The sequence below is a fragment of the Catharus ustulatus genome, chromosome 3 (assembly GCF_009819885.2).
Source record: "Catharus ustulatus isolate bCatUst1 chromosome 3, bCatUst1.pri.v2, whole genome shotgun sequence".
Classification (NCBI taxonomy): Eukaryota; Metazoa; Chordata; class Aves; order Passeriformes; family Turdidae; genus Catharus; species Catharus ustulatus.
This window is the reverse complement of record NC_046223.1, coordinates 39,899,606-39,913,821: the sequence shown is the minus strand read 5'-3', so window position 1 is coordinate 39,913,821 and position 14,216 is coordinate 39,899,606. Positions and strand designations below refer to the sequence as shown.

Sequence of the window (14,216 nt, the reverse complement as noted above, 5' to 3'; positions counted from 1 at the left end):
TGCCCTAAAGACAGTTTACTACTAAAATTATTCTCTAATAACAGCATACCAATTTGAACTTAGTAGGTTACATCTCTTATATGTACTTTTGGCAATTAACATCTTATCATTTTGGAGTTCCAGTGCTGCAAACTGAACTCTATAGATTAATACAATTAGATTCTCTCTCTACATCTCAACTGGGGAAAATATCATCATACTCACTAGCTCAGTAGATATATAAAATCAGGAAGTCCTACAAAAAATGAACGCTGATAGGTGAAACATGTTTCAATTCACATAATGGTGAATACCATTTTATTTCGTGATCTCACTGAGGTTTCTTGTTTCAAATTTTTACTTCAGCCCACGGCCAAGGACAATTACTAAAATGCAAATTCCCCCAAATCAGTGGTCTTCAACCTTTTTCACTTACATAACAACAGAAGGTTCACAAAGAAAGTCAAGGCTCAGTGTACCCTAATTAAAATCTCCAAATAAGAAGTTTCCTTTTTCTTTCTTATATGCAGCAACTCTTTTTATGCAGTGAGTCTGCAAACAGTAGATTGAAAAACACCATTCTGGTAACTCATACTGCTTTTCACTTAGCTCCATTAACTTTGCTAACAAAAAAGATGCTGTCTACTTCAGAAAGAAAGTGGTCTCAAAGGTCTCTTTCAAAGACTATTTTGTTTTCATGCAATTTCCAAATACAACCTCTTCAGTTTCGGGAAAAAAAATCTCTTTGATGTTAGTTTTTGCGCCAGTGACCACACAGTTTCGCTGATGGTGCTGCAAAATGAAATATGCCTGTTCTGTAATTCTTTGCTATGTCAGGAAAGGTATGGCAAGGAATGGCTAGAGCAGCTCAGTGCGACAAGTACAAGAAAAAATAGTGTAGATTGCATTGGAAAAAGACACTACATGTAGAGGAAGTCTTGATTAGACTGTACAAAGATCAACCTCATGAATATCTCCCTCTTAGGTGTAATGTATAAACTCATAACATTTGAAGGCTAACTGTTGTGTTATTCTTTAAATTAGTAACATTTTCTGAGCAAAGAGACACCTCAGAGCTCAAGGAAATAGATTTTGGTTTTTCTGTTCCTTTCATATAATGATCTGTTTAATTTAGCAGTTTCAAAACCAACATATAATAAAATCTTTGCAGTTACTTATAAAGTAATGTTTTTAAAACATACTGTGTTCTTTCTATCAATTTTTTCATTATACCAATATTGATATGTGCATACTGTTGCACCTGTACTTGTGGCACTGAGTTTCATTAATTAGCTCAACAGCCTGGAAATTATCCAGATTTCATTCCCAGCAATATTTATTCCTTCATTTACCATGGAGGGGAAAAAAAAGCCTCAACTTTCCATGGTAGGGAAGGGTGTGGGAAAACATAAAATTTTATAGCACCATAAGTTTTTGTCAACTATATTATATCCTATGAGAAACTACTCACCCATGACTAGACTAAGAAAAAAGCTCCTTAAATGTTAGTGTTTTATTAGTATCCCATCTTTTATTTGAAATTTAAGACAAAGAGCATACAATAAAAGTTTGAAGGAGACATTGCCATATACTTCCAATTATTTACAAACACATTTTAGTTATTAACGACTATTGAAAACTTTCAGCAGCTAAGATTCTCAATCCAGAAAATGTACTAGAAATGCAGTTTAATCTGTGCAGCAGTTTATGCTATAATACACCATTACACTAAACTAGTTATGACTGCTATACCACATACTGAAATGTTTGCTACAGATTTCAGTCCTGAACTGTGCTCAGGGCTCAGAAAGCCTGTACATTCAGGTTTTGTAACCTAAAGTCAGCCAGCAGGCAGAAAAAAATCCATATGAAGAGCCCCAACAAAGTAAAAGCTTGAATATTATTACTTTAAACTGTTCTCCATGTATCAAGTGTTCAACAATTTGATCTAACAAAAAGCAGTCAAGAACAATTCTAGTACAAACCATACTAAATGGGATTAGAAAGACCTGTGCACATGACAAAAACCACTTAGTTATGCTATTAGGCTGATTGAAGAAAATCCCCCCCCCTCAAATTCCCAACTATTTTCTTTATCCTGGAGGGGAAAAAATTAAAACTTACAGTAATCAGTAATTGAAGTAACAAAGTAATTGAAAGCTGTGAGACCGAAGAGAGGCTAACACAGAACTTGAACGAAAATTAAGTTCAGAATAAACTAAATCTGCCTCAAAGTTAATTTATCCAAATTTCTGAAGTCAAATAAGGTTGCTGAGACTGCAAAGACCAAGAGATTTTGAAGACAAGTCTGTCTTCAAAGCATAACTCACATTTATCAGTACTAAAGACTGATGTAAATCTTTTCCAATGAAAGAAAAACCAGTTGTCCATCTGTCATTTTATGCTGTTAAATTCAGTAACCTTTCTGGATGGTAGAAGGGATGCGTTTCTCTTCTATTCAGCTGAGCAGAAGCGTGTGGTCCGTCCTCACTTTATTACTCGGAGCACACCTAAATACCAGCTGCCATCCCTCAACACCCCAGCGCTGGCTGGAGCAGCCATCTACTGCAGCATCCATCTCTCTCCAATTCATCATAGTCAGCTTTCTTGCTGACACTCTTCAGAGCTGCCTAGCTGATGAATTGCTCTGTTATTCATCCTATGTTAATCCGAGGCTGACGCAAGAATACCTTGCTGAAGACACTTAACAGTATTAAAACTCAGCACTACCAAGTGCCCCCAGTGTGTATTAAACCTCCTGTTTGGAACCAACATGATTCCTCATGAATAGTTATGAATAACATACAGTTACTAAATCAATAGGCACTAAGTTTATGTACCCATCACCCATAGACAAAGCTTCCACACAGTTCCTTGCTTGCCTGGAAGCTACACCTGAATTAGTAGAAGTTGGAAATACTTTGATCCATACAGAATTTAACCTCAATTAGCCCTATAATTAAGATGATATAGAGAAGTTTTCCCCCCCTCCCCCTCAAAATGTCAGTATATATCTTAAATGCCACAAAAATCCTAAAAAAAAGTTTTAAGTTCATAACTGCAACAAGCTTTTCTCAAGAAACTAAGTTTTACATTTTCTCCCTTCTATGATAGATTTGATCCTTACATAAAGTTTTTTCTGGTGGTTTGTTTTTTCTTTTTCCCCCAAGGATTATGCTAGTCTTGTTAGAAAAATAAAATTTATCCAGAGTATGAACACAAAACTGTTACAAGAAATTTCAAAATATGACTCAAATCTCTGTAAACGTGTTATTAGAACAGTCAAATATAATTCTCTTCTAAACACAAATACAGTCACTGACTTAATACCTGAGATACTAAAGTATCATTCTTCCTCTGAAGATGTTTTAATACACATATAATCAATCTTCCTGATAGAATCTTCATTAGAATTAATTTCTGATCCCTACCACATCATCTATGCTCGGATTTTGTTCAAGTCTATTTGAGCACAAAGTTGACATAACTACATGAAAAGTGGGAGCAAAAGAACGTGCCTATCAAGTCTTGCTTCAGGTAGTATCAGATTTCCATAAAAGCCTCAAGTGATTTAAAGCAGCAGTAATTCCCTCGTAAACTGACTGTATATGAGCCTCTCTGACTATACTTATCTTTATAGATGATAAGATACTTAAGCAATTAAAGAACTATCAGCAACTTGTCTCTACCAATGTCTAACACACACCACGTTCTCACTGCACAGTCAATCTTCGCAGCAAAAACACCACACTTTGAACAAGACAGCTGGGCCTATTACAGCATTTTAACCTTCAACTTTAACACACAAACCAACTGCTGGGGGAACACGCCTGACAACAGACTGTACATGGAGTATTTAGGCAAAGTTATTTTGTAATTTTGGGCGGGGGTTGTCAACTGTGACAACTTTGAGAAATTGTCCATGTTGCTTTATGCTGGAGGGGTGCAGCTCATGCTCCTTCAAATTGAGAGAAACTGAAACTAACTAAAAGCAATATGATCAACAACACTGCTCAAAAGCAAACAGCATCAAGTCAGAGAATTGTTTTCTTGTGTTCTCCTCCTTCTCCCTGTTTCTGCAATGAAACCTAAGACATTCACAGCAAAGAGATGTGGATTTGGCCTGCTCTGCATCTAAAAAATTGAAAATTGTGCATCAACTTTTAATATAATTATTTGCACGTTATTAGACTAAGCTGCACTGAGAAGAATATTAACTGATTTTCTACTGTTTCAAAGTCTGACAAATAAATGGAAGCATTATGCAACAAGAGCTGAATATTTTAGTTTAGCTGTCATTTAAACTTATGAACCAGAACATTAGGGCTGTATTAATAATTGTGCTAGCAAATCTGTTGCTTATTTTTTTAAATTTCAGGCACCTGCCATCTCCTACACATTAATGAAAAAAATATTCCGTAGCTAGGAAAGGACATTTTGACCAACTAATGGCTACAGAGATTTCTAAATCAGTTCTTTAATCGGAATGAGAAAAAACACACAAAGGTTCATTATTTCAACACCTAAAGGGTTTAAAGAATTCAGCAAAGTCTGACTTCCATCTAGTGTCAGCTAGCCTGCAAATAAGCACATCCTTAAAATTCTGAATGGACCAGATGCACAATCAGTTAGGAGCTTCAGACTTTTAAGTAAATGTTTAAGCAAATGCACTTCCCTCCCCAAGGCACTGCTCTACATCTTCAATATCGAGCCACCTCAGCCACCGTGCCAACACAGCTGCTCTGAGATCACACACGGGAGTGAGATCACAGCTCTGATCCATCCGAAAAGAAAGCCAGCACCACACAAAAACAAACTCAAAAAACCCCTGACCGCTACAGAATATCAGCTGACCTTTTAATCCTGAAACTGATCTACCAGATAAGAGTATAAAATACTGTATTATCTTCCCTGCCTCTGCTCTGACATCAGCAGCCACTCTCTGATGCACTACTCCCTAGATTGCCTAGAAGTAACTTCCCAGCAAAGTAACAAGATTTTAATTATTTGTCATGCTGGGATGCTTTTATTTTTGAGATCAAGTCTTAAAGAAACATCAACTTTTGTAAAATTATACACCACTGAAGTGTTAGCTGTCCCAACTATGAATACCCTCAGATTTCAGTGAGTTATCATGCAAACTGTTACATGGCTTATCCATTCTAAAAAAGGGGATCCTGAGAACCTTCCCGCATGGGCACTTCTTGGAGCACTGCAGTTACAGTACAAAGTATCAAAACCTTGCTCTGGAACCGCCTGTGCTGGAAACACAGAAAATTACAACTCCAACTTTATTCCAACTGCAGAATGGAGTAAAGTAAACATATTCAAGCACCACTGCAAAACAGTCAAAAATATTTTTAAAAGTAATTTTAAAAATTTACTTCCAGGGTGCTACTCAACCATGCACCACCAAAACTGTTAAAACATCAATAGCTACCTACTGCATTTCCCTACAAGAGAATGATTTTTTGCACTGAACTGAAAAACAAAAGTTACTATTTGACACAGAGTATTAAAAAAATCAATTCTCAAATGAAAAGTTGTTGAAAATGTAATTTCAATTTCTACTTACTATTTCAAACCATGAGAATAAAATAAATAAAAATCCCTTTTAGCATTACCACACTTATTCCAACCACTAATACTGCTAAAATCATTGCAGGGATGAAAAAAGCTGCAACTTCTAGTGCCGAACTTAGACAACAGAGGTTTAAGTAACACAGCTTCACTTCAACTTGCACTGTCTTGTTCTCAGACACGCTGCTAGTCTGCAAAAGCCACTTTCTAATGGAAGCAAGAATAACACAGTGGAGGGGCAGTTCTGCTAATGAAGCCAGATATTATTTCTCTTTAGTGTTGTCACAGCTGTTTTGTTCATTCATGCATAAATTGTCTCAAAAAAATTAAGCTCTGCTATTAAAAAGCTAACTCCACTTCTATTAAACGTTTCCAAGAAAAACAACCAAAAGAAACACAAACCTGGACATTGCTTTAAGTGCATTGTACAGGGTTATACAGAGTATTTTCTGAAGCTGAAAGTTAAAATGTAATGTTGCCTAACTTTCAGCAACCTCACTCTTTGTCTTCACAAAGCAAAGGTATATAATTCAGACTATAAACATTACACCTATTATCTGTTTCAGGATTCAAACAGCAATTTCAATGTCCCTCACCAACACAGATCCTCCTGCTAGCAAGCCACAGATGTAGCTTGTGTGGTACTTCTATTGAACTAACCAACAGACAGTGAGTGTAAAAACACTAGCAGTTTTACTGTTCCTACTGGTTTTCTTAGCACTGGGTTATTAAATTTCAATGAAATGTCAAAACTACCAGATTTTCATAGTCCACATTCTGACTAAAATCAATACAGAAAAATTCACACGGTCAGAATGAGAAGTTGCGAGTTATGTTTCAATAAAGACAAGGGTCAGTGAATAAGGGCATTTCATTAGTTCACAGCTTTCCTGGCAGGGCATTTCCCCCAGCTCCCGCCCCTCAACATTCCATATAAGCAGTCAAATATAAACCATCAGTTTCCATGGCAGACTCCTGCTGTACTTCAATCAGCCTGAGCTGTCAGGATGGTCTTGTAATTAACGTTAACACAGGTCTATCCCTGTCAGCCACAGAAATATACCAGATCAGCATCTAATAATACATCTAATTAATAGGATACCTGCATCAGTGTGCATTCTCAAAAATGGAGAACACTTGACAGTAATAAAAGACAATTCAAACGTATTTGCTCTTCTAACAAAGTCTATGCAATCCAAATCATTGTAAGCATCCCATTCCTGACTTGGCATTGCATAGTGTGATCTGACGAAAAAAAAATTTAATCTAAGAATGACTGAAACAGATAACCTGGTCAAAAACATTACTAACCCACAAAAAAGACCATCCATTTCATGTCTAGCCTTCTCTTCACACCCACAGCATTCATCAAACATCAGCAACTTCTTTCTATCTGTTGATACATACGAACTTCATTTTGATAATCAGGACATTCTTAGTGCTCTCTTAAAATCTATAGTTTTTCTCTGCTGGTGGTGGTTGGTTTAGGGTTTTTTTCCCCATTTTACTATAATATTAACTAACACACTTCCAGCTCTTCCCCTTGTATGTCACAAAAGCACCGTGTGCCACTCCCTAATCTAATCCGCACTTGGTCAGTTGTTTCTAACCATAGCAAGGGATTTTTATATGACACCAGTTATTTTAGAAATTACTGCATTTAATTTCAGGGGAGGAAAATGCAACTCAATTCCAACTGTAATAAAAAAGTTGCACTAAGCAAGAATGATTAATTCAAACAGGCCTCTCCCACCTTAACAAGTCCTTTATAGAACTAAGTCTACTATGGTTACTCTTATTGAAAAATAAAAAAACTAAAGACAAATATTTTAACAATCAATTATTGGTAGGCAAGTATAAGGTAAAAAGTACCCTTTTTTTAATTACATGTCAGGTAATTGCAATGGTAAAAATGCTGCAGATACAGCTCCACAAATAATGCATTTTAAAAAGAACTGAACTGTGTCATTTTAAATATTTTTCCGAAACCCCAAAAGCCTGCCACAGCTTCTTAAGTGCAATGGAGCTTTTGGTTTGGCGTTGTAATAGACTGCCAAGATATTAAAGCCACTCCCTCCCCTGCCAAAAAATAACCAACCACCCACACCTCTTACAAGGTTTCTGAATACAAGTTCTAGAAGCATTACAGCCTTGTTATTACAACACATTCATAAATCAGGGAAACACCTCAGACCATTAAGTTTTAAGAGATAATTAGAGAACCAAATTCAAAAGAGTACTAATGATAAACAGCACACAAACAATACTCAATGCTCTTGTGGCATGCCACTTTGACAAATTTAACATTAATACATCAAGTTTAAAAATCAGTCTGAGACTCTCTGGCCAAATCTTTCATAAGGCGTTTATCCCAAAGAATATTCACCCCTGAATATTGCATTAAGAAGCACATTTTTAATGTATTAATGGGGGTCTGTTGCAAGATCTGATACAACTGAAAAAACTGACGTGCTAATGTGGCCAGTGCCCCTCCATCAAATCTGACAAGTCAGCAAAACCCTAGCTAAGCACAGGCTACATTTACATAATCACAAACAATAAGGTCATGTACAAAAGTAACTAGATAACTTCCCAGAGAGAACTCATTTACAACACCAGAACACAGTTCTTCAGCCCTACTTCATGCAAACATTTTGGTTAATACAGCCAGACTGAGGCAGAAACTGCACTCTTCAGCACTAAGCTCTCCAAGTTCACATGCACTTTTCTCAGTGAGAAAACTAAACAGAGAGCAACATTCACAAAAAATTTATCCTCATATTGCCCACTGGGATTCTCTTCCACTAGCTGTGTTATACTTGGTAGACAGAAAGAGGCAGCCTATTTGACTCAAAAATAGATTTATCTCCAATAGCTAGATGCATGGTTTAATTTACATTTAAAGGTAGACGCACTTTTCAGTCACCTTCAACACAGTTTTTGAAGGGAACACACAGGTTTTTGAGGTATAGGTTACTGAGGAAAAACGAATTCTTGATAAAGTCTGCTTCAATCTCTTTTTGAAAACAGTTCAGCCCACAGGTGTGATCTGTGTACATTCCAATCAGGTGCAAGAGTCTATGCACTTACAGGTTCAAAAAAACAAAATTTAAATTTAAAAATCAGACTACTTGGATCTCAGTAAATAGTTCTGGCACATTTGTTCATAGTCTGCTGAAAGAATACAACCGAAGTACCTCATTAACTTCAATCTGTCAGCATGCTACTGAGGAGTTTGAAATGTCCAATACACTTTTTAAAAATAGTGCAAGAAAACAGGTACAACTCTATTCACTGTCCACAAAGGGAAGCATTAAAACATAAAAGTCGTCAGAAAAAAAAAAATCTAGGTTAACATCATAAAAGTTAGTATCCCAAAAGCTTAAGCAAAAAAAAAAAAAAAAATTTAAAAAATCAGGTCACATTTGATGGTGCAAACAATTACAGGAAATACAGCCTATTCCACATTCAGGAAAAGCCCTCTCTTCCCACAGGTTTGCACCAGTCTGATAAAAACAATTCAGCTTCCTAGTTATTATGATGTGCTCTTTAAACATCCTTGTTAATCCACAGAAGCCTTATTTACACATAAGTTAAAAGCACACATATGGAAAAATAACTGTAAACTAAACAAAACTGTAACTTTCACATTTTATGAAAGTAGTTCTTTAAAAAAAAAGTTTCCTCAATACACTTCTTAAATTTAAGCTAATCTTCAAAAACAAAATGCTGCAAGATAGAGACCATCTACTAAGTTAAGCACTGAAATTTTCCAAGATCAAAAAGTAGGATAGAGTTCAGAAAGGAAAACATGCTTTGGATAATACACACAGCATAGAAATAGCCCCCCAAAAAAGCAGATGCACATTCTGTAACCTAACCAGATTAGATGTACTGTTCACCTAAACCCATGGTTCTCTTTCTATCTCTTGCTGCATACAATTACAAGAAGTAACCACAGCTGAATCCCATTTGGGTTCTGTTTTTAAATACTGGCATGTAACAATAAATAAATAATAATAAAAAAAATACTCTAGCATTCCAGTAAGGAAAGCAATCAAGCAATCCCACCTTTTATTTGTTTGAATTCTTAGGGTTATGACTTTATTTCTTCATTTTGATCAGCACACAAGAAAAAGACAATGGCTGATCATAATATTATTCTTCTAAAGAATAAGAAGCATAAACAAAAAACAAACAAACAAAAAAAAAACAAACAAAAAACCACCTATCTAAAGCACACAACAACAAACTAGAAGAAACAAATCAAATGACTGGGTGGAGGGGGCAAAGAGGGAATGTGAACCCTGTAACTTTATTTTTAGATTATATATAGCTATATATACACGCACTTGCCCCAAATACTTGGTATTCTCGAGGGTGCCGGGAGACAACTGATGAAGCCATGAAATAATACACTTTTCAGTAAGCACATTAAATCCTGCAGACTTTGCCAGCAAACCTGTAGTTCGCTATTACTAAACTCTTCTGCTGCAGGATGTCAGTGGAGTATACAGTTCAAGATATTTAACACAGCCCCCATTGGTAACCAGGATAGGTGTTTTACAGGGAAACAGTTGTTCCAACTTCTCAACTGTTCACTGCTACTGCCTGTTCCACCTATGTAATACTGCCTGTAAGCATACAATACGTGGAGGTCCATGCAAATACAGATACCTGCACAAATCCACAAGTATTTTGTCATTCTTTGGAGTCTTCTACCAGATTTGATAATTTTACTGCCCGAGTCAATAGTGGTGCTGGCGGACCCATGCCTCAGATAAAAAAATAACTGGCGCCCCTTAGTGTTCAAATTCTGAAGTCTTGAAGCAATTTACTAGATTTGCATGAAACTTTTTTTTCAACATTCCAAAAAGTTTTCTGCCTCCACAATACTTCCACCCAACTGCCAACGTAAACAGGAAAAGCAGAAAAGTTTAAAGGGATAGCAGGCTTCTTCCAGAGACCATTTAGGAACAGAGATTGTATTTTATTTGCTTTTCTTTTGAAGAAGAGAGTGAAGAATAGTTCCAATACAGTCCTTAAACTCTGTCAGCGAGAGTCTCGAGAGCCCTCATTTTGGAACTCCAATACTTTGCAAACACACTTCCAGAGTTTTCAGTATTTCAAAATATATGACAAGATATAAGTATTTCGGGAATTCCTTTTTCAGCGTCCTTTTTGCATCGGGCAATGTTTTTCTTCCTTTTGTTCTCTGAAAATAAAAAAACAGCTTCAGGCCTCCTCTGGCCAAATACATAAAGTTGAAGAGATTCAGAAATTTAAAAATCCATTAACAAGCCTCTGGAAGGCTCGTTTGTGCTATAAAGGAGTCTTCTCGGCCAAGTCTCTTCTTCATGTTTATTGTAAATCTAACTATTTTGAAGAGGTTGCTCGTTGTGGTAACCAAGAATATAAGTTGTAAATAGTTCTGTTTTTCACGTCCACATTTGCTCCAACATAAAATCAAACTACTCCAAGTGTCTTGAAAATAAAAATAGTCTCTCCCATTATAATGCTTCCCACAATCCATATTTCGGTATTCTTCACTGTTTGGGTTTTTTTAAACTCCTCTATCATTTATTTCAGAAGGTAGCATTTTCTCGACACGCTATTTTTGTGTCGTACTACAGTCGCTATCTCATTTTTACAGTCTTGGCAGAGGGCGGGGAGTTGTTCTACCAAATATAACCAGTTCTTTCATCTTCCGAGGTCAACAACTTCCCAAACTTCTCTTAGAGAGGAGGAATACATCCGCAAACAAGAACCCTAACTCAAAATCTCGAAAACCAGTACTTCATACTAGAGAATCCCAACAAGCTGAAACTGTATAAATAATTTATGGTCACATCATATTCTACAAAGCTATCAGATACGATTAAACAGGTCTAACTCTCCAGAAAGGCTAGGTTTCGAGTCATAGGAAAAGAAATGCCTTTGACAAGAAAAACAAATCGGTGAACCCGAGTACAAGACGAACTTAAAATACTAAAAACAAGTGTTCCACCTAATTTTTGATACACAGTGGGTCTGCAACTGTAGTGGGAAAACGTATGGGACTCAGGAAGTGTCCGGCTCGCAGTTTTCCTTTTAATTTCTAAAATGTGATTATTTATTTGCGAAATCTTAAACCTTAAACGAAGTTACCAGGGGGAAAACTGGGGGTATGGGGGGGCCTCGCCCCGTGCCAGGAGGGGGTGCGGGGCTAGGGTGGACGTTTGGCAGGAGCAGACCAGGCAATTTCGTAATCCTTTTTGTTTCTCCCCCTTCACTAAAGTCACACGTAGGAGTCCTTCAAGTTCAGTTTCTTTAAAAGGTAAGGACAGCCGAGAGAAGAATTTGCTCGCTTCCCTTGCGATATAGGAAAATCGTAATTAGTTTGCGGCCAGTTCGGGGTGGGGTAGATCTGGAGCTGAAGAAAGAGCTCAGCCCCCCTCCGCCTTAGTCATTCAAGTCCAAGCAGCTTCCAGAACAGCCAAATCCCGAAACCAAACACCCCCCGCCCCCCCGGCGGGGGCCCTGGGGCCGGGCGGCGGAGCGCTCCGAGGGCGCCGGCAGGACCCCCGTGTCCCCCGCCGCCGCGGGAGGGAGGCATGGAGGGAGGGGAGCGCCAGCCGCCAGCCAGCCTTTCCCCTCCTCCCTGCCTTCCCCCAGAGCGCATTCCTGAGCTCCTCTCCTCGCTCCCTCCCCTCCGTGCTGTAGTTACCCTTCCCCCGGTTTAAGGAGATAGTGCGGAAAAGGGTAAAAAGGAAAAAAGAAAAAAAGGAAAAATAAGGGGGAAAACCCTCCGGGAGGATCGGGGACCCGCGCGGCCGGGGCTGCCTCTCCCCTCCCACTCGCTCCCCGAGTCCCTCGGCACCGCGCGACGGCGGCCAGGGCGGGGAGAGCCCGCACTTCCCCTTTGTTTTCGGTTCCCCAGCCGGGGCCGGGAGCGTGCGGGGAGCAGCGGGGAGAGCGGAACAGGCCCCGGGCCGTCCCCGCCGCCCGGCCGGGCCGGGGCGGGGGGCCGAGCGGGATCCCCGGGCCGGAGAAGGCAGGGCAGGGCGACGGGGCGGGGGAGGGGGCGGCCGGGCGAGCGAGCGCTTTTACCTTCGTCCAGCAGCCTCTCGAGGTGGTTGAAGATCCCGCAGAAGTTGGGGAGGCTGCTCATCAGCTTCTTGTCGTTCATCAGCTGCATCAGGTAATCGGGGCTCGGCTTCGGCTTCTCCTTGGTTTCCATTTCCCCAACCATATTCCAAGCCCGCGCAGAGACGGCGAGCGCCCGCAGCAGCTCTGCCGAGCAACGCGACCGCGGCACGGGGCGCCCGGCTGGATCCGGGCGGGCTGGGAGGCGGTGGGGGAGGGGAGGGGGCGGGGAGGGGAGCTTCCCCGAGGAAGGAGGAGAAGGAGGAGGATTCAAATCCGGAGACAAACGCAGACCCGCCGCTGAGTCCCAGGGAAAAAAAAAAAAAAAAAAAAGGAAAAAAAAGAGGAAACTCGGTAGAAACCCCCGTGCGGGCTGCGCCCTCCTCTCCGGGCACAAGGACCCGCCGCCGCCTCTCGGTGCCGCCGCCGGCGCTTCCCTGCTCCGTGCGCCCTCGGCCGGCGCAGTCCTCGGTGTGTCCCCCCTCCTCCTCCTCCTCCCGCGCACACACACGCTGAGCCCGGTTCTCCTCTCGGCGCTGCCCCCTGTCTCCGCGGCGGGGGAGGGAGGGAGGGAGGGGACGCGCGGGGCGGGCGGGCGCTGCTGGCGCGGCTGCCGCTTCCGAGGAGCCGCCGCCGGTGTCTCCCCGCTGTTGCCGCCGCTGCTGCTGTTGTTGCCGCCGCGCTGCGCCTGGCGTGTGTCCTCCTCCTCCTCCTCCTCTCCGCCTCCCTCCCGCCCGCCCTCCCGCCGCCGCTGCTGCTGCTGCTGCTGCCGCCGCCGCCGCCTGTGGCTGCTGAGTCTCAGCCCCGCCGCCGCCTCCTCACTTCTCCTCAGTTCGCTCCGGAGTTCGCTTCAGTTCAGGCTGCGCTGGCAGCAGCGGCGGCGGCGGCAGGAGGGGAGGGGGCAGGGCCCGCGGGGGTGGGACACGCCGGGGGCGGGACCAGGGGCGGGGCGGCCGCTGCCCGGCGGCGGCGGCAGCGCCGCTTGGCGGAGCCGCAGCTGTCCGTCCGTCCCTCCCTCCTTCCCTCCCTTCCGCTCCGGAGGCCCGGGGCGGCGGCGGGGGGACAGCCGGCTTCCCGTGCGGCTCCCGCCCGGCCCCGCCGCGCGGAAACACGCGCGCGCGCACGGAACTCTCCCAAACAAAGTCGCGTCGCGGCACCTCCGGGGCGGGGACGCGTCACGTGCGCTCCCCCCGGGGGCGGGGACAGCCCCGCCGGGGCGCGCGCGCTCCCGCCGCTCCGCGCAGCCCCGGTGTCGCGTGGCGGCGGCGGTGGGTGGGGGGGGCAGGGCAGGTGTGCGCGGGGGCCGCGGCCGCGCCTGCGCGTGCGGGCGGTGGGCGGCGCGGACGGCGCGAGGAGCGGTTCCCGGTCGGTGCCGGTGCCGGGCGGGGAGCGCGGCACCGCGGGGGAGTGTCCGGAGTGCCCTGGCAGCCGGCCGGCTCCCCGGGGAGACGAGGAGGGAGAAGCGGGGCTGCCGGGAGCCGCTCTCCCCGTCTGCGGGGCCCCGGCAGTGTCGGGTGGCGCGGGGAGGGTCG

At 42.5% G+C, this 14,216-nt stretch overlaps 1 protein-coding gene across 10 annotated transcripts in view; it reads right to left on the bottom strand.

The window, feature by feature from the left end:
* QKI (QKI, KH domain containing RNA binding) overlaps nucleotides 1–13,363 on the bottom strand; it is a 156,985-nt gene extending 143,622 nt beyond the window's left edge. Inside the window, exon 1 of one of the 10 annotated variants that reach the window (XM_033055981.2) lies at nucleotides 12,649–13,363. In XM_033055981.2, the coding sequence (XP_032911872.1) occupies nucleotides 12,649–12,790 (142 nt within the window). In that variant the 5' untranslated portion in view covers nucleotides 12,791–13,363. Of the gene's footprint in view, nucleotides 1–10,236; nucleotides 10,604–12,648 lie in introns of those variants that run through there. The other 9 variants (XM_033055983.2, XM_033055982.2, XM_033055980.2 and 6 more) reach the window with 9 other exon arrangements.
* Between the last annotated feature and the right edge of the window lie 853 nt (nucleotides 13,364–14,216).